Raw genomic sequence first — 24,793 nt, 5'->3', positions numbered from 1 at the left:
TGGGGCTCCACAAACTCCAGAATCTTCTAAGAAGCAGCTAAGTATGGTGTAAGAGCTATTCTCCATGGTTTCTAATCATTATGGTAAGCACTCACTAGTTTGATCTTACAAAAATATTTAGCACTGATTCTTTTGGTTATAAATCACAAGACCTAGTTGTCAGGGTCTAACTGATGTAAAATATTAGGAAAAACACAAAATCAAGAGTGCTTATACTTTACAATTTCTTATTTCAAACATGAAAAACTGTTAATAAATTTGCTTGTGTATACATTTTTGAAGTCTCATATTTTCTAATATGATTGGAGTAAAACTCATGAAAACCTTTTTTAAGTTTATGGGCACTGATGAGCCAGCATCACTTCAGGAAAGTATTTTTATTATGTAACAGCATCAACACTGAACTGCATTCAGTTCAAAACAAAGATTTAATTATAGCACACAACTATTATCTTAAGACTCTACTAATGAGCAACTGCTAAGGCAGTATTTCATTCTGAAATGAAGCATTTCAATTTCAAATATAAGCGTATTGAAATGCTAGTTTAAATGTGTTCCCTAAACATATACTGATGATCAATACATTTATCATTATAGCAGTTATTTGTACCATTTAATGAGCACCACTGTGTATTTGCACCCTTGAGAATTATGCACATGAGAATACAGAATAGTATTAGAACATATACCCCTGCAGCCTAATACATAATTATCTTGTATAAGCTTGCTTTCATTTCATTAAAGTTTGTCTATTGAATTCCTTTATGTAGATTCTTTAAAGTATATTACTGGAGAATTATGCTCCTTTAGAGATATCATGTTACCATGATTTTTTCATTCTGCTTTTGTCCACCTGTTGCTATTTGTATATCTGATGAAATCACTGCCTGGATCAACATTTTTCAGGCAGTTTTTGTAGTGTAAATCTTTCTCCTCAAAGAGTCCAAGTATGTAGGATTGGAATTGTGTGTTACTTTGGCTCCAAGTAGGCACCATATTGTTTTCACAGTATAGCTTCTTCTTCCTTTTTTTTTTTTTTGCCAGTCCTGCGCTTCAGCTCAGGGCATGAGCATTGTCCTTGGGCTTTCTCAAAGTAAGAGCTCTACCACTTAAGCCACAGCAGCACTTCTGGCTTTTTTCTATGTATGTGGACTGAGGAACCGAACCTGGGTCTTCATGCATGCTAGGTAAGTACTCTACCACTAGGCCAAACTCCCGGTCCCTATAGCTTCTTTTTTGAAAAAAAAAATTATTGCTGAAATGATGTACTGAGGGTTTACAGTTATGTTCATCCAGCAGTGGGTACTTTACTTCTTGAACATTGATATCCCTTCCCATGTTATTTTTCTCGCTTTCCCTCCCCCACACCCTCTCACTCATCTTGTGTTTCCCTTACCTTCCCCTTTTCAAATAAACAAACATATATACAATATATCAGCTACAAAGTCAGATACAGTAGCAGCATGAGATAAATTAATAGGAAAAGATGAGAAAAGAAATAGCTTCCCGTAGTACATTAAGCACAACAATCACAAAGATAAACCTCTTGTTTTCATATCCTGGAGTTCATTTCACTTAGCCTCATCCTATATGGACAAATGTACATGGCTTTTGAGCTACTGTGATCCTCTCTTAGGAGAATCCTAAACATATATTGTTACAAGGCTACACTAAACCTACTGGCACAACCTGTTCATTGCAGAATTATTCACCATCTCTAAGATATGGAACCAACCCAGATGTCCCTCAGTAGATGAACAGATCATGAAGATGTGGCATATTTACACCATGGAACTCTCTGCTGCCATCAGAAAGAATGGCATTTGTCCCATTTGTAAGGGAATGGAAAGACTTGGGAAAAAATCATGTTAACTAAACCAGACCCAAAGAAACATAGGCTCCATGGTTTCCCTCATCTGCATAGCTTCTTTATCGTAATCATAGTCCATGAAACCAGTAAGTGTCTCATTCACCTAGCTGTAGGGATTGGTGGGATCATTTCTCCTGCTGGATGCATCTGTCCTGCTTGTTTAAGTTTTCTGACAGGTTGGAGTCTTTCCAGGCTCAGGGAAGATGTGGAGTTTGGTTGTGTCTCTAGGAATGTATTTTCTTGCTGTTTCCATGTGCCACAGATGGGCAGAGTTGCCAAGGCTTCCTTGAATTGGGAGTGGAAGTAGATATGTGGTTGTAGGGGCAGGTAAAACATGTTTTTGTGGGTCAAGGATGAGTTTATTTTCAACAGAGTACTTGGCAATAGTAATCTGTAGACTGGACTATTTCTCAAGGGTAATGCAGTGATGTGAACTCCCTTGTAGTTTTAAGCTCAATGTCCTAAGGTATATGTGACAGCTAGAATTCATTTTTGTTTCTTTTTGCCAGTCCTGAGGTTTGAGCTCAGTGCCTAGGTATTGTCCTTGAGCTTTCTCAAGGATAGCGCTCTATCACTTGAACCACATCACCATTTCCAGCTCTTGTGTATGTGATTCCGAGGACCTGCACTCAGGGATTCATGTCTACCAGATGAGTACTCTACTACTAGGCCCCACCAGAATCCTTTAGCAGCAAAGAAGTCAGGTGTCTATGAAGTGGACTTGGAGAATCCCCTATGACCTTTGCCTTCAATCAATCATGGTAGAAACTTGTTTCCAAGTAGATTTTTTTTTTTGTTTTCCAAGATGATTGTTATCAGAAGTAAGAGGTCATATTGTTATCTGGTATATTGTATATACGTTTATTTGTGTATTTGAAATAGGAAAGGCAAGGGAAGGGGTGGGGAAGGAAAATGGGGACAGAAACATGAGAAGGGGTATCAATGCAGGAGAAGTAATGCACCTTCTATGTGGTAAATATAACTGCAACTTCTCTATCAATTACAATAAAACATTCTAAAAAATAAAAAAGAGAAATAAGAGGTCATAGAATCGCATGGTTTATTCCCTTCTTTCTAAGATAAATCTAGTCATTAGAGATCCTTTACAGAGTGTTCTCATGCAGCTGTCACATTCCTGAGGCTCTCTTCTGCTCTCTCCAATACTGAAAGTGAAGGTTGCTCATTTATATTTTGTTTGGGTCCTTTTATGTAGGAAGTATGTAAATCTCATCTCACATTTATAGTCATTTTTGTAGAAATCATTAATTCTATGTTTTTACTGTGGTATTTGATTAATACTCTTTCACACCATATAATTTCCCCATATTTCATCTTCTATATATTAATTATATTTGATCACTATAATTCAGATATATTACTTTTGAATAAAACCATGAAGGGTTATAATGTTGCCTCCACATGTTAACAATCACAATTGATTTATTTTTCGTGAATCTCTTTTACTTGAGTAAGACTGTGAAAATATTTTGGCTGATAATGTTTCAGTGATATTCTTCAGTTGTAGGCCTTGCACAGCAAGGCATTTGTGTTTACACAAATTTGACTGAAGAGCTGAAACCATCAGGTTTAAGAATCACTTCCCTTGCTGCTCTGAAGAGCACAAACAGATTGAGAAAGAGTTGTCACAGGATTAATATCGCTGAGCATTCAGTCGTAATAGTGGATTGGGACTACGTTGACATGGACATTTTTCTCAAAGTTAGGAGCTCTGTTGATAGGAAATCATTGAATAGGAATCACTATCTTTTAAAGACCTTTTGTTTGGGAAAGAAATCTCCAAATTTCATCATTGTGAATCTTTTCAGTGAATCATTTACCACATGCTTATGAATCTTTTGTTGAACTCCAAAAACTCAGTGCAGTTAATAAAATATTGAATCAGTTTAACATTAAAATCACTACAATGGTTATTATAAGCAATGATCATTTATCACTACACTATAGAACATTTATTTCCTTTTCTTGTATATATATTAAAAAATAAGACAAGGGAACAGGCAAAGAAAATGAATATTAATGACTTATGTGCTTAGTTGTTTAAGTGACTTCCTATTACACATTCATATTGGAATTCATATATTTATTAACAGTGAAATTTTATCTGCTAAATCCTTACTACAGCTTTATACATTAATGACTTCAGAAAAGTGAACAGTACTAAAATGTTAATAATTTTATAAACTTCAGGAACATGTGTTTATTCTTCAGCCAACTGTCACCTGTGGTTAAGAGAGTAAAAATTTAAGACTAAACATAGAGCTCCCCTATGACCCAGCAATTCCACTACTTGTCATTTACTCAATGGTCCAGAAACAAGGACATACTAAATCCACAGCACAACGATGTTCATTGCAGCACTATTTACCATAGCAAAGATATGGAACCAACCCAGATGTCCCTCAGTTGATGAGTGGATCAACAAGATGTGGTATTTATACACAATGGAATTCTATGCTGCTGTCAGAAAAAACGACATTGCCCCATTTGTTAGGAAATGGAAAGACTTAGAAAAAATCATATTAAGTGAAGTAAGCCAGACTCAAAGGAACATAGGCCCAATAGTCTCCCTCATTTGTCAAAATCAGTAGAAACCTTGGGCTCTCTTAGCAGAGATTTACAATAGAAAAAAATCTAGAGACATAAGGCCAAATAGTATGACACCAAATGTAAGGACCTCCAGGAAAAAGAAACAAAAGCCATATAATGAGTGATTGTTGTCCTTAATGTACTATGTTATCTCCTATCTCTTTTGCTATCCCCTAGTTATATCATATCGTTACAATATTTCACCTTGTTATCTGATATATTTTATACGTTATTGGTTATTTGAAATTGGATAGGGAAGTGGGAAATCAAAATAAGGGGGGGCGGAGGAGAGGGAAATGGGGACCATGTCATGAGAAAGGGTATCAATGTTTGTGAAGTAATGCACCTTCTGTCTGGTGAATATAATGTAACCCTTCTATTAATTACAATGAAAAAAGGAAAAAAGTTATAAAAATTAAAAGTCATATAAAGTTTAATGGAATTTTATCATAAAATGTATAGATACAAATATAAATATGTAGTATGGTACATACTATAGTAATGTAATAATAAACACTAAATATATATTTGTGCTTATATGTAATATATTGTATAATATATATACTTATATATCTGTATATACCCATTTTAGATCTTGAAGTCCATTTTTCAGATATTGTCTAAATTTTAACACAAATATTTTCAGTTAAAAATTTTATAAGATAATAACTGAATCATGAAGTTACAGAAATCAATAGGAAAAGTTCCAAGCCATGTTAATGTATCCTTTCCAACAATTTTCCAATGGTAACATTTTGGAAAATATTTCAACCAAGATATCCAGCCACTCCTGGGGCTGGGAGTTTGGCCTAGTGGTTAAAGTGCTTGCCTAGCATGCATGAAGACCCGGGTTCGATTCCTCGGTACCACATACATAGAAAAAAAGCCAGAAGTGGTGCTGAGGCTCAAGTGGTAGAGCTCTAGCCTTGAGAAAATCCAAGGACAGTGCTCAGGCCCTGAGCTCAAGCCCAGGACTGGCAAAAAAAAAAAGATATCCACTCCTATGACTTGAGCATTTCTGATTGTTCTGTACTTATGTCAGTGGGTGTTTGACTTAGTGCAGATTTATCATGTGCAATCTCATGTATTGATGACTACATGGAAGTCATTCAATATTTCCAATATCATGAAGATCTTATGTAGCTGTTTTATAATTACAGCAGCTTCCATTGTACAGCAACCTAGTATCTACCAACTCAGTGTTTTCAATATAAATGAAGTCAAATGGTATGAAATGTGTTGCATTGCCTTACTTTTTTCACTAAGCATAATTTTCATTTTTCAATTTATTCTGGGAGTTCTACAGATTGCCCAGTAGCATTTGCTAAGATATCAAACTATTTCTAAAGTGATAGTTATACTTAGGCAAATTAACTTAGAATGTATATTTATTTAACACTATATTATTGCAGTCAACAAGTAAATACTGAAGGAATGTAAATAATAAAGTTTTATCTGTGAGGAATTATTTTCTCTGCCTAAGTAGTTAAGGCTACTTATTGTGTGCATCATTCCCAGGTGGTACAGTCATCCAACTAATTTATGCCTTGCTCCAAATCTATTACTAGAGTTTACTGTCTACACCTGTATCTGCAAATGTCTGTCATCCAACAATGATTGGACTGTCACTCAGATTCTTTGAAACTCAAACAGCACTCTCACTCAAATTCTTTGAATCAATATGCCTCCATTATTGAAGCTCTGTGCCTAGAAAATGTTTTATTATTATTGCAAAAAAGAAATGTGGGGGAGAGTCATTTTACCCAACCACTAATCTGAATGTTACTTCATACTTATTGGTATATATTTTGCCTGAGAATATTTAGATGCATTATCAAGCAAATAGCTGATAAGGAAACTTATTTAAAATATAATTGTTAAAGCCATGGCTTGTTTTCGCATCTGAACAGATAATTCTGCTTTTCATATCTAATTCTTATGAGAGTTCAAAATAGAAATGATTTTTCTGTGTTCATTTTCTTATCCCTACTCCTAGCACCATAACAGAACACACCAGAAAACACCAATTATTGCCTTTTTAGTCATTCTAATATCATTGATAGGACATTCAATGTCACTTTCCATTGTGTCATTTTCTTTGTAAGGCTTCCCTTGATTTGTCATTCCTAAAAGCTTAATAAGTAGAGTAAGGCATGTATTAATGTGCAATAATGGTTGTCATCTCAACTAAATTAAACTTTTAGTTCTAATTAAAATTAAAATGTGTAAATAACTATTTTAAAGAAGATATGCATTCCTTTCATGGTTACTAAAAATATATTTTAGAAAACAATGCTTTGGCTGATACACAGTTTAGATTCTTCAGCTCTCCTGTTAATAATCATCTCACTATATTTGGACATCATTCAGCAAATACACCATTTAATGTCCAGAAATACACTGCAAACTTGTGACATTGTTATTTGCTTGCATATAAAATTTACCATAATTTACTTAATTGCTGTGAATTGGCTTCTTGCATCCCCCAAAGTTCTTATGTAGGAACCTAATACCCAAATCTGATGTTATTTGAACATGGGGCCTTTGAGGAGGACTTGAGTGAGCCATTGAGACAAAGCTTCCATGATGGCATCTTTTCATCTGTCTGTCTGTCTGTCTGTCTGTCTATCTATTGCAAGTTCTGGGGATTGAACTCGGTGTGGGCACTGTCCTTGAGTTTCTTATTTTTGCTTCAAGCTAGCACTCTACCACTTGAGCCACAGCATCACTTCTGGCTTTCTCCTGTGTACCTGGTATGGAGGAATCAAACCCAGGGCTTCATGCATGCTAGGAAAGCAGTCTAGGCCACATCCCCAGCCCAGCATCCTTTCCTTTATTAGAAGAAAGAAGAAATAAGAGACTGTTTGTCCCTCTCTGGCCATATGAAGATACATGGAGGAGAAAACAATGCTGTATAACAGAGATAGGGAGTTCAAGAACAGAATCTGAAGGTCTTTGATTTAAAAATTTGAGTACTATATTGTTTGTTTGACATGCCACCCAGTCGAAAGTAATTAGCAACCCAAGTAGACTAAGTCATTGTAATAATAAAAATAAAAATATGGTTTGTAGAATATATAAAAAATTCATAAAATTTTAGTTTAACAAAATTCTCTGTAGTGACTATCTAATATCTTTTATCCTACTTTAAAATTCTCAATATACAATATTCAACAAGTATTTTACTCATATCCTTATATATGAAACTGTAACCCCTCTGTGCATCACCCTGTCGAGAAAATTAAAATGGAAAAATTCTCAATATATGAATATACTAAATATGAAATGTTTAAATTGAAGGTGAGCTTATTTTAAACAATTGTAGATTTCTATCTGACCTGTGGAATCACCCTAACTTATAAAAGTTGCTTCATGAAATTTAAATATGATATATTTACACAAATTAGTTTCTGTAAGGAAAACAAAATACTTACTTATATATGTATATACATGTATATATGAGTTTATGTGTATATATGTGTGCATATATGCACACATTCCTTTATAAGAATTCTGTTTCATTCACTGAATACATTTGTACATATGAGTGGGAAAACCCTAGAGATATGGGCTGGGAGTTTGATTTAGTGGTAAAATGCTTGCTTGCAATGCACAAAGATCTGGTTTTGATTTCTTGGTACTACACATATAGAAAGGGCCAGAAGTGGTGCTGTGGCTCAAGTGGTAGAGCTCTAGCCTCGAGAAAGCCCAAGGACAGTGCTCAGGCCCTGATTTCAAGCCTGGGACTGGAAAAAAGAACCGTAAAGATAAACAAGTTATGTTAAAATTTCATAAGTCTACTAAGAGGTACAGCACTTTTCGCACTGAAAAAAAAAACATCTAAATGATATGTTAGATATTTTTGATGTAGATCACAAAATTATGTAAACATACATATGTATATAATAATTCTATATAAAAATCCTTTTAATGATCTGATAACATTTGAAAATCTCTCCCTCTAGTATAAAGCTAACTTGTTACGTACATGCTATTACTTCTGACACCTTGTTTTTCTCTTGTTTCTTTTGGAAGTATTTAAGTTAAAGTTCATAGGGAAAGATGGGGAAACAAAGGCCCTGTATGTTTCTTGAGCCATTATGAAATTTTGAAGTTTTCCTGCTACTACAAACTTCAAACAAACTTTCATACTTTGTATTTCTAACTCCTTACTGTATACTTTGAAAAAGTCTTTTTACAAAAAGCAGAATAATTAACAAGACAAACTGATGGTTTCACAGATCAATAATTCCAGTCATTCAGCCACTAGAGAATTCTATTAAAAATTACATTTTATGCACATTAAGCAGAAGGAATATAGAAGCATAATTATAGTTTAGTCAATAAAGAAGAAATAGCAACAAAATTGCATAATTAAGTTCAATAGAGAGAAATCAAGTATCTGATGTCCCTTTACCACGTAAGGGAAATTCCTCTAAATATTAAAGGAAACACTATATCAATTTTTGATAGCTAAGATTTGATATCATCCACATACCCTGAGACTATCAGTCTATCTCTGGGATATATCAATTGTCATACTCCAGGTCCCTTTAATAATTTTCAGTATTCTGAATGTTCCAGCTCATACATGTCATCCTCAGACCTTTGAGAAAAATTCTTTTATGACATCACATCTATTTAACAAATGGGTGGTATGGATACCTACTGTCAAAAAACCTCTCTCCTATGGCTTATTCATGGACATCCCTGGAGACATCTTTGATCTTAAACAGGTCATATATATATCATATATATATGTATATAACTTAATCTTTGACTAATTAGTATGCTTAACACAAATTGAAGGTCAAATGAGTAGCCACTGGTTTTTCAAGGTTATTTGGGATGGTTTTATTTTCAGGCAAACATCTGAAAACTCAACAGAGAAGTTGTATTATTCTTTGAAATACTTTTTTTCTCTAAACTACAAAAAGAGAAAGTAAAAAGGCAGTGATTTAATTTTCTTTAATTTCAGGACTGTAAAAGTAAGCATGATTGGGGTTGGGAGTCTGGCCTAGTGGTAGAGTGTTTGCCTAGCATGCATGAAGACACAGGTTCGATTCCTTGGTACCACATACATAGACAAAAGCCAGAAGTGGTGCTCAGGCTCAAGTGGTAGAGCTCTAGCCTTGAGAAAGTCTAAGGACAGTGCTCAGGCCCTGAACTCAAGCCCAGGACTGGAAAAAAAAACTAAGCATAATCTTTCACTACTCTCAAGTTCCAAATTCATCATTCCTTTACCTCTGTTATTTAATGAAGATGTATAATTTACAGGCATAAATCTGTTGTACTTTTTGCATCGCTAAGTCAAACAATCATTTGTTTTCTTGAGAAAACTTACAATACTCTTTGGTAGTTGTGATTACAAGTTTATTAAAACACTTCAAAATGTAAAATTTTTAAATGTAAAAATTTTAAGTATTTTCCTACTGAAATACTTCAGAAAAAAATCTTATGAAAACTCCCCTGAAAAGCAAAATGGGCTGGAAGCTTGGCTCAGAGTGTGGGTAGAGCAAGCACAAGGCCCTGTATTCAAGTCCCAGTATTGCCAAACAACAGAAAACAGAAACAGCAGAAAATATTGATAAAAGTCAAAGTTCATATAAGTACAATAAGGAGTGAAATATTTAGACTCCAAGAAAAGAAAAATCAACTTATAGTTAACCTTTATATAGGAAGGAGAAATGTGTGAAAGACAATGGCTTTCTTTCTCAGAACTGCCTCCTCAATTATCTATTAGCAAATGGACCTGCAAGAAACTTAGAATACAGAGAAAAGCCAGAATCTTAACTATAGAAAAGCATGGGAAAAACCAAACTAAGAATAAATGAAAATAACAATTTCATGGTTTTAGTTTGTCTAAAATCAGCTGTTTAAAATAATAACAGCATTAAATCTCTGTGGGACACGAATAAGTGAAGTTCATGACAACAATGTCATGAAATTAGAAAGAGAACTTAGAATAGGTTGTAAGATTCAGCACTGTACAGGAAGTAGGCCTGGCTTTATTTGTAGTTGAAGTGAAATTACTAAATTTATAGTATAAACTGCATAATCTCCAAGATGAGTATTATAATTAATATGTTGAGAGAAAAGAAACTTTGGTTACTTACAAAATTAGAGAAAGTAGACAGGGGAAATGAAGAGCAGGATAATTAATAGAAAATTGCTATAAATATAAAAAGTATTAATTCAACTCTATTAATTAAATGCCAGTTAGGCATATAATTAAAATATAAGAGTAGACACAGCAGAATTTAGGAAAAGAAACCTTATCAAGGAAAAAGTAATATATTACAAATGATAAAAGTCACTTATCTTAGAAACAAATCTCAATATGTATACACCAAACAACAGAAAGTCAAAAAAAAAAAAAGAAGCAAAACCCAAGACAAATTCACAGGGAAAGAGACTATCACTATTCTGACTTGATCATTTCACAGCCTGCTTTCTTGTGATGAATTCAATAAACATAGCCTTAGCAAGGATGTTTGCGTGTGATGAATACTGTTGGTCAATTTTTCTAATTAGTTTAGAATGTCCACCAGCAGCCGAATTCACAATCAGCTCAAGAACACAGGGAGAATTAATCAATCTCAACTATTCTGGACCATAAACACGACCTATAGAATGGAACTGAATACCAGATATACAAATTAGATGTCCTAATGGTTAAGGACTAAAGTAGATGTTGGGTGCCAATGACTCACATCTATAATCCTAGCTATTCAAGAGGCTGAGATCTAAGGATCAGCCATCTGTGAGAATCCTATCCCCAATTAACCCTCAAAAAGCCAGAGGTGGAGCTGTGGCTTAAATGGTAGAGTGCAAGCGTTGAGTTTGAAAAGCTAAGAGATAGCATCCAGGCCCTGGGTTCAAGCCCTAATACTTCCCCCAATTACTTTCTACCATCCCCACCCTAAACACATAGAACACACTGAATCAAACTAGAGTTCAAGTACAGGAAATCTACCTGATAAGAATGAATTTTTTCTAGTAATCTAAAGGTTTTATTTTTTTTTAATTTAAATTTAGCAACCCAGGAGTTTCTTGTAGAATACTACAAAACTCAAGTAAATGAAACTTAAGGACATTTAAACTAAAATTGAAAGAATATATGTTAGTTGAGAGTTAGGAAAGTAAATATTGTCAAATGTTCATTGTTTCTTGGCTAATGTATGCAACACAATCACAATAATGTATTCAGGAAGTTTATTTTTTCCAGAGTCTTGAACACAGGCCCAGGACACTGTCCTTGGACACTTTTTCCTCAAGGCTGGAACTCTGCCACTTGAGACACAACCCCACTTCTGGACTTTTCTGTGTATGTGGTTCTGGGGAATTGAACCCAGAGCTTTGTGCATGCTAGTCAAGCATGCTACCACTAGGCCAAATTCCCAGCCCAGGGAGTTATTTTTGTAGATATTGATATAAAGGTTCTAAAGTTTCATGTAAGCTCAAAGACTTGAAAGTATACACTTTTGAAGAACAAAATTTGAAGGATTTATGCTATGTATCTTTAGAGATCATTATGAAACAATAAGCACTATTGTGTGAGTGAAAGAACTTGCACGTTCATGATATAGGCAAAAATTCAGGAAAACAGATCCATGTGAATATAGCTACTGATCTTGAAAGCAAAAACAAAAAAAGAAATGTAATTCAATGACAAGAGAATCATCTTAACAGTTCTTACTGTAAATATCAGAAATCAAAAGACATAAAACATGTAATTTCCATCAGAGTTAATGGACACAGACATAAATGTAAAATGCCACTACAAAATTTTCAACAGAGCCTGTTCCCATATCTTTGAGAGCCATTCCAAAGTACGGTAGAACAAATATCTGTGTGTGAGTGTGTGTGTGTGTGTGTGTGTGTGTGTGTGTGTGTATAGTACATTTTGTTACAAAGTTAGACATCAGCTTTCTGTAAAGTTCAGCAATGCTGCTCTTGGTTGTTAAACTGATTCAAAAACATATAAGACCCGTAAAACAAGTAGATAGATAATATATGTGTATATGCATATATGTATGTATATGTATACATATATATATATAGAGAGAGAGAGAGAGAGAGAGGATAGAGCAATACAATGGACATAGTATATAATGAACAGAAGTAAGCAATGAAGATATGGGCAAAGTTTACACCTTCTCCCTCCTCTTGTGGGGGATGTATAAAACTATATCCTTCCAAATATCACCACATAGGAAAAGGAAAAAAAAATGAAACAAAGAAAAATGGTAACAAACAAATGTGTCCAAAGCAGTATTTTCCAAAGCATTTTTCTTATACTCACCCAAAGCAAATCTTAAAAAACAAACAAAAAACACCAAAGCACAATACCTTCAGCTTCAGAAGCTTCGAGAGAAAGTAGTCAATTATAACGTCACATGAATGAATTTGGGATCACGTATTAGATGAAGCTTTTTAAAATAATTGTTAAAAGATGAACATATTTAGCAATAGTCTGTCAATGTTGGTCCACAAAATATGACAAAGTGTGCATGATGTACTTCAATGCATGTTATATCGGGAAGTTATAATAATTACCTATTTGGGTTCCCCTAACCAGTAGGTGGAACCTTTTGAACATGTCAATATTATCTTTGCATTTTCCTCTATTAATCTCTAATCTAAAACACAAAACTGATATAAACAAAACTACTAAAGGGTAGAAAAGCTGCTTCGTGTCACCTGGAATCATGTCTCTTCAGCTCAGAAAAGCAGAATTCATTACATGATCCTTTTGGTTAAAAGATGCAAGGCCTCACAAGGAGAGAGGAAGAAATGGAGGAAGTGACTAAATTATTATACAGTGTGCTCTTTTAGAATGGTCCAATTCAAATATTCTCTAATAGAATTTGTTTTACATGACTAAATCCAAGAAAAAATACCACCTCTTCTACTTGTGCCAAAATTTAGATGCTAGGAAAAAAAAAGTATCTATTTCAAAGGAAAGAAAAGGAAGCATGTATCCAGATGGCTACAATAAAATTCTTGCTCCTGAGAAGACACTGAAACCAGAGAGAAGAGAGCAAGTTAGATGAAAATTAATGACATCAACTGTTTTTGGAGGCTTAGGAAATTAATATAAGTTCACAGTGGCACTTTGTCTGGCTTGCTGAGGGTATCAGGAGCTGATGTTTTGGAAGATACAGAAACACTCTTTCAGGAAACACATTTTAATGAAAATCAGCTTACCTCCAAATCACTTTGGTTACAAGTGTCGTTTTCCTGTTCAGTGCAAAGTAAGAGGGGTTGAGGGAGATGGGAGAGAATGAAAGGAATAAAGGAGATTTATTATATTCATATACCTCTGTGTTGAATTTGCAACTACTTTATACAACTACTTGAAGATAAAAATAAACTTAAAAATACTTTAATGCAAAGGGTGCAGATAAGTGTAAGGGGAAGATTATATCAGCAATCTTCCATAGCTACAATGAACTGGAAATTTGAGAAACCACTTGTTACACTTAACGATAAGAATGACATTTTTTTTTCATTAAGCGCATAAATAGGACAGGAACTGTAATGAATATTTAGTTTCTCTTATTTAAATGTAAAAAGCCCTCTATGAATATGCATTATTATTGTTATTTTAAAAAAGAGAAAGCAAATATGGTAGAATTTTGTAAGTGTGAACAGTTGTGATTCTTCAAGATACTTGAAACTGATGTTTAAATCCATCTCCTTAGTCTTAAGAAATCTGAACATATTCTCAGGTATCTCAAACACGGAATACAAATTTATACATGCAAATTTATAATGTAACATACATACTTCACTGATGAAATTTGATAAGATGAAAGTTATAAACAACTTCAATGCTTTTTTTTTTTTTGCTAATATTGGAGCTTAAGCTCAGTGCTTCATGAAAGCAGTATGTTGCCAGCAGCTTCTTGCTAGTTACTTGGAGATTAGTTTCTCAGATTTTTCTGCCTAGTTGGCTTTGAATTTAGATTCCCAGATCTCAGCCTCTTGACTTGCCAGGATTATAGGTGTTAGCCATTGATTCTCGAATGAGTATTAGGTTTTGTGTTTGCTTATTTGTTTGTTTACTTGATTTCTTTAAACTCAGAATTGGAGGTATGGCTCAGTTGCTAAAACACTAGCCAGTGAGCAAAAGCATCGGGTATGGTGTTTAAGTCCCTGTGTTGGATCTGCAACAAAATATTTTTTAAAAAAACTTTTATTTTTTTTTGCCTGTCTTAGGTCTTTAATTCTAGGTACTGTTCTAGAGTTTTTTTTGTTCAAGGTGAGTGCTGTACCAGTTGAGCTACAGCATCACTTCGAGCTTTTTTCAGCAGTTTGTTGAAGAGTCTCATGGAGTTTCCTTCCAGGAGTAGCTTCTAATGGTAATCCTCAGATCTCAGCCTCCTGAATAGTTAGAATTAAAGGCAGGAACCTGGCTGGAAAGAGAGAGAGACAGAGAAGGGGGTAGGGATTTTTAACTAAGAAGCAAAGCTGTGAAACAACAAAGATAATGCTGTCTTTCCCATTTCTGCTAAAGCACAAATTTCTTTGACTGGTTAAAAAATTCCAAATAATAGGTCAAAAATAAGGAAGTTCACATGTTGGTGATGAAAAAGCAAACTAATAGAGACTTTTAGAAAATATGATGGCAATCCAATTCTGGGTACAGCATCCTCTGTTTTGCTTTTGTTAGGGGAAATGGAAAATTCTTAATTGTTAGATTTCTGTTATTGTATCAAAGGTAATTATAACTAATATAGTAAGGAGATATATTTGACTGAATGTAATTGTGGAATATGTTAGTTATGACTATAATAATAACTCGACTGAAGAATGGCATATAAGAAATAACTTCACATAGTGCATTAGAAACAACAACCACAAGGATAAAACTGTTTCCCTATCCTGGAGTCCACTACTCTATTGTTTTTGCTTTGTTTTGTGTTTCCCTTTTGGTTTATCCCCTGTTGTTGCTGTATCTGACTTTGGTACCTGGTGTATTGTAGATTTATTTATTTGTTTATTTGAATCAGGGAAGGGAAGGGGAAAAACAAGATGATGATAGAAAGGGAAAAGGGTGAAGAGCGATTCACAGGATAGTATGTTGGAAATGAACTTTACAATTTGGGAGGGAGTGGAGGGTGGAAAGTGGAAGAAAAACATGGGAAAGGGGAACAATGTTCAAGAGTTAATGCACTCACTACCTTACCAATGTAACTATAACCCATCTATATCACCCTGACAATAAAATGAAATTTAAGAAATTGAAAAAAAACATGATGGCACTCCATTGTGAAATTTGACATCTTTTTACTATCAAGTCAGTCATACTAGACTTAGGATATTGGTGGACTGAAAGTTTAGGTTCCAATAAAATCCTGTACACAAATGTTTATATTAACTTATATTAAAACTGTAGACTATTTTGGAATGCATGCACCTTAATTAAGTTGTCTCCCAATCTATCTTTGTTTCCATTCTCTTTTATTTTATTTGGTGTTCTATAATTTTCATCATGTCAATCTCATAAATGCTTTCTTGGATACCAAGAAATGTCCCCTTTGGAGACATTTTAAACATTAGTTAAATTTAACTTCCTACATAATTATTTGCTGTACAGAAATGTAATTGGTTTTTTGGTTTATTGACCTTGTATCTTGCAACTTTCCTAATTTCACATCAACTGTAGGAGTAAGAGAATTCTGTTTCTCACATTTTCTACACAGCAGTTGTTTGTGCTAGATATTTGTGAGTGTGGTTACTGGGTCTCGGGATAAGCCTGAACAGACAGTGCTCTTCCTTCCCTTCATATCAAGTGGGTCTTGATCCTGCTATTGGGAGTCTTTGCTTGGTAATGTGAGAGGAAAATCCATTTGATCCCACATAGGACTGAATGTTCTTCTGACACCTTTTGCTGTACTGAGGTTGGAAGGTAACTGGACAGGTAGATGGCCTTCCTCTGTTGCATAAAGACATATAAGAAAAAATAATATTAAGTTGCCATTTCCATGCAATCCTGGGATTCTAAAACAGAAAATATTTGTGATTAGGCACAGTTAAATAGTCCAGGAGAATACTGATAGGAGTTAAGACCTAGTGTAACAGGAGAAACTGAATTCAACTGACTAAATTTTTTTAAAAGGGTAACTTTAACTGCTGGGATAAGTTAATAGAAAAGTAATTAAAGACTTGGCTGGGAGGTTGGTAAGTAGACTATCAGTGTTTACTAATTAGCATCTCATCTAAAGCCTTAGTTTTCCTACCAGGAGAAGGAGATAAGAGACTCTTTTGATTATATTTCAAAGAAATGGCTCCTAGGAACTAATATTCCCATATTGTAAAGTTTGGAAGATGCTGGGAGATTTATATTTAGCAAGTTTCCTAAAGTAGAAAGGGCAAATCAGAAACATAGAGCCCAAAATACTAAATTTCATTTAAACTTTAGAGCCTCCTGTATCAATATCAGACTGTATTTATGTGATATAAATGTCTTCAGCTAATTTCACTTTCTTTTTCCTTGACCTTTTACTCTCTTTGTGTAAATTGCCTTGCTCTCTTGCTCTTTGGGACTGTCTTTATCTTATTGTTCAATCATTGCTTCTGTGAAGCATCCTTAGCCACTTCTTATCAGATGATATAACAATTCTACCTTTGTTTTAAATATAAACTTCAGTTCTTTGTGGAACTATGGCTGGAACCTATAAAAAATGAGTCATCTTTTCTTTGTCAGTACTTTGTAAGCCATAAAAATGTCTTCCTAAATAATATTTGAATCATTTCATTATACCCCTCTCAAGTATTTCAAACTATCTCACCACTCATGACATATTTCTTAAAACCAAAGATGCACTCAAAATATTTTCAGATTGCATAATTAAATTTTCACAAAGTGCAATGGTGTTCAATAATGCATCTTTCTTCATTCATGTCTCTGAATAATTCGTCCATTCATCATATGAAAAATGCTTCACAATGCTTCACAGTTGCTCACTAATTATTTCATGATTAAATGAATGCTGAAGCTTTATACAAAATAATTTATTTCAAATAGTAGAACGCTTAGAAGTAGCACTTTGGCTTAGAGTAATTCTACTACTAATCTTGAGTGAAAAAGGTCAAGGATAGTCCTCTGCCCCTGACCCTGAGTTCATGATCCATGACCCACGGCTGACAAAAAAGAGTAACTCTTCTATGCAAACTATGCATATTAAAGTATTTTACAGTGATATTGTATAAGAATTAAAGACCTCTGTTACCATAGCTACCCAGTGGCGGTATCCATTTTTCTTCATACATTTGTTTGCTTTGTTAAATGGAATTCTTCTTCAAAAGTTGTCATATTTTTCTCCTACTGTAATCATTCTGCTCTGATATTATATCCATGACTAAGCAATTCAATCGAATTCTATTAAACTATTCTTTTCAAATAAACTTTAGAAAACTTGAAAAGCAGTGTAACTTCCTATCTTTGTGTCCAGTTATCTTAATTATTCTTCTCAAGCTGCTCAGTTTAAACTTTGACTGATTTTGTCCTATGTTATTATCAGCACACAATTTGTATTTGTTATATTTCAGGCACAATACTACACATGTTCATCCTTCAGTCTCATCCTTTTTTTGTACAATAACAGAAGTGAAAACTTAAAATACTCTCTCAGAGAATAAGTTCTCAATGCTTAAATGTCTATATAATTATCAGCAAAGGACAAATATGACTATGTTTTCTTCATGCACTCTGTCCATTTTGGAATTCATCAGTAAAGTAGTAATTCAGAGAATAGCATGTCTTTAAATAGACATACGCACTAAAATCCTAATTCAGAGAATAGCATGTCTTTAAATAGACATACGCACTAAAATCCTATCATTGCTTCCTGCTCTGACATACCTACTTCAAGTATGTCTGACAGACCTACTTCAAAGATAGAAAGTTAAAATGGCTTTAAAGTCAAGCTACACAGCAATATCTACAAATAGAAAAGTTGAAACAAATATATACATAGACCCAAGTTTGGTCTTCCCTAGCAAAAGAAAATAAAAAACAAGACACATTATCTAATTCAAAATATTCTTTAAATTTTAACTTTCACATTAATTGAATTTCATTTTAATTCAAAATTCAAAATCTCCTATTGAGTAGATTCTCTACATAAACTTTCCAAACTGAAAAATTAGCTCAAAGAAGAAATATCTATACTTCATATATGAATTTTTTGTCTCTTTAGCTCTACTTTCTTTTAAAAAGATCCTCATGACCAGTAGCTATAATCGTTACACACAGATGCACACACAACACTCCAAAACTAAAACAATATAATAAATATACACAAAACAATATAATACATAAAACAATAAATATACTCATTTATAATTCTATGGCCAAATATCATTATCTATATACCTTCTAATCACATCTCTCCAACATTTCTTTTTTCGTTTCTCTTTTTGTAAGGGTAAGAATTTTGGAGCCTTCAGAAAACTTAGCATTCTTGTTTATAGTGGTAAGTTCTCGTATTTGAGTGACACCTACAAGCTAGCTTTTCAATTGGTCAATTGGAGATGAAGTCTGAAGACTTTGGAGCAGGGGCTGACTTTAGGTGTCAAGTTAGGAGCAAATAAGGAGCAAGCCCCTTGCTCAAATCACAGACTGATCTGATTCTCCCAGACGCTTTTTCTTTTCCTACCAGTGTATTTCATTACTATTGCCTTGTGACCACTCCCATTCACATGCTGCTTTACATTTTGCTTTACAGGGATGTGGCTCTAGTGATTCAACCGGCAGAAGACAGATCCTCAATCATTAATACTGCACACTAACCATCTCAGAAGAAGCAGCCACACTAGCTATGATTCTTAGATCAACTTTCTCTGAACCAATGTTTTTTATGTAGAGCGGGTTTCCTTCTAGCAATGATTGAAACCCTGTTATACATGAAGATCTTACTCTTGCTACAGTGGTTTGGAGGGACTCTGCTGGTTTTTGGACTCACTAAGCCTGAACCTCTCAAAAATCACTATCCCCCAGAGGCAGTGATTCCCTTGAGGTTAAGTGATACTGACAGAAGAATGAAGATTCCAGGCTGGGTCTCCTATAGCCTTCACATTGAAGGTCAAAGACTCATCATCCACATGAAGGCCAAGAAGAATTTGATAATCAAACACTTACCGGTGTTCACCTACACGGACCAGGGTGTTCCTCTTGAGGACTATCCTTACTTCCAGGATAACTGCTACTATTATGGCTTTGTGGAAGGGGACCCAGAATCACTAGTTGCCATGAGTGATTGCACTGGGGGATTTCAAGGGATGTTAGAGACAAACAACATTACTTATGAAATCATGCCCGTCACATCTTCTACTACGTTTCAACACTGGGTATACAAGTTATACAGTGAAGAAACAGCAAATGTCAGCAATTCTGATATTATGTCAGATAAAATTCCACCCCCAATGGAGCTGCAAGAAATAGCCAAATCTGCTTGGACAAATTATCATTATGAAGGCTGGTGGCTCCACTATAGGACCCTTGAATATGCAATGGTGGCCGACAACACTATATACCTCAAATTTGCAAAGAATGAGTCAAAGCTGATGGAAAAGCTATTTGTTGTATCAAATATAGCGGACTCAGTTTTTGCCCCTTTGGGTATTGATGTACTAATGTGTGGTTTGGAAATCTGGACTGAAAGAAACCCATTTATAACATATTATGGAATGCATTCTCTGTCTCTATTTTGCAAGTGGAAAATGATCAACATTGGTTTTCGAATACCTCATGATGCTATACACCTTTTTATAGATAACCACCTCAGAGGACTAAGTGGATTATCACATATCAAAGGCATGTGTAATCCACTATGGAACTGTGCCATTGTTACATTCATCGACAGAACTGTAACCTTGTTTGCAATTTCAGTGTGTCATCATATAGGTCATAATATGGGCATGGAGCATGATAAGCCAGCGTGTAAGTGTGGACATGTGAAATGTATAATGCATGAGGATAACCCACCAACACCCAAATTCAGCAACTGTAGTTATGAGGCTTTCTTTGAATATGTTGTAAGGAAAACAGAATGCATGTTTGATTTGGTACACAAGAAAGACATATTTGCAATGGCACGTTGTGGAAATGGCATTGTTGAACGAGGAGAAGAGTGTGACTGTGGATCTTTAGCGAACTGTACAAAAGATCCCTGTTGCATGCCCAACTGTACTCTGAGTTCTGGGTCTAATTGTGCCTTTGGGCTTTGCTGCAGTAAAGAGTGCAAGTTTCTACCCTCAGGGGAATTGTGCAGGAAAGAAGCCAATCTGTGTGATCTTCCAGAATGGTGCAATGGAACTTCTCATAAGTGCCCAGATGATGTATATGTGGAAAATGGAATTCCTTGTAGTCAGACCTCCTACTGCTTTGCAAGGGAATGTAATGACCGCAATGAAGTATGTAGGGGCCTTTTTGGCCCTAAATCAAAGAGTGCACCTCAGATTTGCTACGATCACATGAATGTACAAGGATCCCGGTTTGGTCATTGTGACAGACACAGCGTCTCATATTTGAAATGCAATCCCCAGGATGTCCTGTGTGGCCGAGTGCAGTGTGATAATGTGTCCGAGCTTCCCTTATTGATAGAGCATAGCACTGTACACTTTACTAGAGTTAATAATATCATGTGCTGGGGAACTGATTTCCATCCTGGCATAGAAATACCTGACATTGGTCTTGTGAAAGATGGCACCGAGTGTGGTGTGGATCATATCTGCATCAGGAGGCGCTGTCTGCATATCTCTGTGCTGGATAGTAAATGTTCTCCTACATTCTGTAACATGAGGGGGATCTGCAACAGCAAACATCACTGTCATTGCAACTATTTGTGGGACCCTCCCAACTGTGAAATAGTAGGCTTTGGAGGCAGTGTTGACAGTGGTCCACCACCCAAGAGAAGGCAGAAAAAGAAGTTTTGTTACTTGTGTATTCTGCTGCTTATTATTTTGTGTATTTTATTATGTTGTCTTTGCTATCTTTGTGTGAAAGGATCATCTAGGAGGAACGAAAAAGAAGAGAGACAATCCCGAAATACAAAGAGCACTGCATCTCGCCACAAACCATTTGCATCAACAATAAGCTCAAGAGTTTCATCTATTAAAAGTTTTCATTAGTCTTAGCATGTTTCAAGATTTTCTTCCAGCACTTTTCACAACACACAATATAAAGGATTTCTCCTTGGATTTCTTCTGGAAAAAAATATAAATGTCAAATGGGCAATGGACATTTTTAAGTTATTTACTTTCCTTGTTTATTTACTTATTTCAGTTATTTGCATATATATTTACTGGTTCCACATTTCTGCTATGGAAGCAGAGTTACTAGAGGTTTATAAAGTTATATACTTGAGAGTGACCAGGAACTTAGAAACCTGCCAAGCTGTTCATGCGTGGACAGTAATAAATGGTCTTAATCTATCCCCTATGCGTTTAAATTTGCCAAGCACATTGCCAACCTCAGAGATACTAGCACAACTGTTTGCATTGTGAGGCTCACCTTTCTAAATCCCAACACTTGGAGCTCTTGTTTAATAAACCATGTGTCCAGCTCTAGAGTAGCAATAATACCAACAGAAACAAGTTTCAGATCCATAGTTTAGTGTTAGCCTTCAATTTTCTAATAACCTCCATTTCTTCCTTTGTACCTTAATTATATGAATGAAATAATATTCTTTGCATCACTATTTCATAGTGAAATAGTGGCCCCATGCCTCTTACATATCTTGTTTTTCAATATTTATTTACCTAGTTCATTTACATTTTATTAGATCTCCTAAGTTCTTTGTCCTGAATTCTGTCTTCCCTCACTCCCTTTTCCTTTAATTCTCTTTCTTCCCTCCCTCCCCCTTTTACTTCCCTCTTTTTCTTCCTCCCTTACATCCCTCTTTCCCTCCCTCCCTTCCCTATTTCTTTTCTTTCTCCCATTTTCTTTGATAGATATCTGTATGCCAGAATAAGAGACTTAGAGACTTTTTTCTTTATCCTGCTTTTTATACTGTCTTCGCAGACTTTCTTAAATTGCTATAAAATTTACATCTAAAGTATGACTTGATGAAGATCTTTCCTCAACTACTATTTTATTTGGTTATACAATGAAATAAAAGGGATACGTTATAATTTATGTAATTCTATGTGGGCTATCAAATATTACCAAATATAAGGTTTATACTTAAATGAATTAAAAACACACTGGAAAATATGTGGTATATATACACAATGGATCTGTATTTTCCATTAGAAAGAATGACATTGTATCATTTGTAAAGCAATGGAAAGACTTGTAAAAAATTATATTGTTTTAAGTATGTCAGATTGAGAGACAAAGAATCCATGCCTTTCCTAATATGTAGAAGCTAGATTTAACTTACAAACTCATAAGTAAGTACGTTGGGTACTATGCAAGTATGTACAAATGAATTCACTGAATGCAGTATATTCAAGGGGAATCTCAAAAAAAATCAAATTTTAGTGAAATAACATACCAGGAAATGGGTACTGTAATGGAGTGAAATTGGGTGAAGGAGAAAAAAAAATGCACAACTGGAAAGCAGAACAGGAGAAAAATGCAGACAAGAGCCCAATATACCGCCTACAAAATTGAGAAGTGAGGGAGGCGTGGGTAGGGAAGGGATGAGATAAGGAAGGATGGGAGATGAAGGAGAAGATGGCCTATAGTCAACCGAAAACTAATAGAACTCTTTTCCAGGAAGCAATTTTAGGTTCCCCTCAACTTTTCCATGTCTAGAGAGTCACATCAAGTAAGCTATAATTGTACAGAGATTTATACCAGAATAAAATTATAAACTTCCTGTGTAAGAAGGCAAGATTAAGCATGCGCCAGGGGCAAAGGCGATGGGCTGGGGAGCACCACAGAGGCAAATGAGGCAGCAGCAGCAATAGACACGGAACACCTATAGGCTTTCTATTCACCCCCAGGGAGAATTTATAAACCAGGAGTGAGAATCCACATTCCAGCCAGCCACATAGCGAAGAGACATCTCGATTCATATCCCAGATGGTCCAAGACCCCAAAGGGAAGTTTGAGTATACACAAAACACGTCATTCCCCCCAAGAACAGCATCTTGAAGGAAAAAGAGCCCCAGTTTTGAAAGTGGGTTATAGCCTGCCAGAACACCTTGACTGAGACACAAGCCAGAGAAGTGGGACTATTTGTGAAGAGAACAAAGGAATTTGATGTCTTTGCCCATCCCCTCTCAGCAGAAAACAAAAAAGCCTTCCAAGGAGGGTGGCAGCTCCACCCAGGGCAGGCCAGCCTGTTCCTCCGCAGTGATTAAAGAGGTATTTCAGCTCAACCCGCAATTGAGAAGGCCTCTGGGAATTACAATTCCAAACTTTTTCTAAAAGTTCATTTAAAATGAACTGGACAGGTAACAGCTGAGGGTGATCTCAGGCTGGACTAAACACATCTCAGGCTAGTCTGCTGGAGAAAGCCACTGACTCTGGATAACACAGTACCATCTACACCCATATTTATTGCAGAAATTCTCAGCAATATAAAGTAGTCAACCTCTTCCTGTTCTACCTCATAAAGCCACTCCCTTCTCCTTAGGTTGGGAGGAGACCTGCATAGACTCCATGTTTGTAAGGCAGAGCTTTTTTTCTGGGTTCTCAAACTGAGAGTCATCCATCTGCTGTCTTCAAAAGACACAACTTACCCACAAAAACAAACATTCTGAAAATGAATGGCAGGAATAAAATCTTTCAAGCCAATGCCCCCCATACACAGGCTGAAGCTGCAATACTAGTATCAGATAAAACTGAATTAAAATTAGGAAGAAAAGACAAAGAAGGACATTCCATACTAATAAAGGAATCTCTCCCACAAGAAAATGTAGCAGTACTAAATATACTGAAGCACCCAACTTCATTAAACAAATACTACTAACCCTAAAAACACACATAGATCCAAACACATTGATTGACGGTAGCTTACACATCGCTGTAACCTCTGGACAGATCAACCCAGAGGAAACTCTACAGAGAAAACTCTCAACTAAAAATCTGCATCACCCACCTAAACAACAGACATCTATAGAATATTCCACCCAGAAGCCTCAGAATATACATTGTTAGCAGCACACAGAACATTCTCCAAAATAGATCACACAGGGGAACTTACAATATTTCTTTTGTTTTTTTTTCTTTTTTGTTTTTTATTGTAATTAGTAAAAGGGTTACATGATATTTGCCAGATAGAAGGTGCATTAATTCACATACATTGATACCCTTTCACATGTCTTGGTACCCATTTCCCTTCCCCCCCCCAC

At 35.2% G+C, this 24,793-nt stretch overlaps 1 protein-coding gene across 3 annotated transcripts; it reads left to right on the top strand.

Annotated features, from left to right (window-relative positions):
• Window positions 1-21,729, top strand: LOC150049305 (disintegrin and metalloproteinase domain-containing protein 29-like). 3 transcript variants are annotated; one of them, XM_090354179.1, is made up of 3 exons: window positions 9,125-9,213; window positions 19,216-20,902; window positions 21,495-21,729. In XM_090354179.1, exons 2-3 carry the CDS (start codon window positions 19,373-19,375, stop codon window positions 21,582-21,584), a joined length of 1,620 nt encoding a protein of 539 aa, XP_090210305.1. In that variant the 5' UTR covers window positions 9,125-9,213; window positions 19,216-19,372; the 3' UTR covers window positions 21,585-21,729. The 3 variants fall into 3 exon arrangements, with proteins under 3 accessions (XP_090210304.1, XP_090210305.1, XP_090210303.1); XM_090354178.1 differs by lacking the exon at window positions 9,125-9,213 and adding an exon at window positions 1-83 and having other exon boundaries at window positions 19,216-21,729; XM_090354177.1 differs by having other exon boundaries at window positions 19,216-21,729.
• Window positions 21,730-24,793: the final 3,064 nt, after the last annotated feature.

This window comes from Megascapheus bottae, chromosome 20 (genome assembly GCF_031878675.1).
Source record: "Megascapheus bottae isolate mThoBot1 chromosome 20, mThoBot2.hap1, whole genome shotgun sequence".
Classification (NCBI taxonomy): Eukaryota; Metazoa; Chordata; class Mammalia; order Rodentia; family Geomyidae; genus Megascapheus; species Megascapheus bottae.
The sequence above is the reverse complement of the archived record's forward strand: the minus strand, read 5'-3'. Positions and strand labels throughout refer to the sequence as shown.

What these genes read in the sequence shown, in the direction of transcription:
- LOC150049305 (XM_090354178.1), top strand. Translation starts at nt 19,373, where the DNA reads ATGATTGAAACCCTGTTATACATGAAGATCTTACTCTTGCTACAGTGG.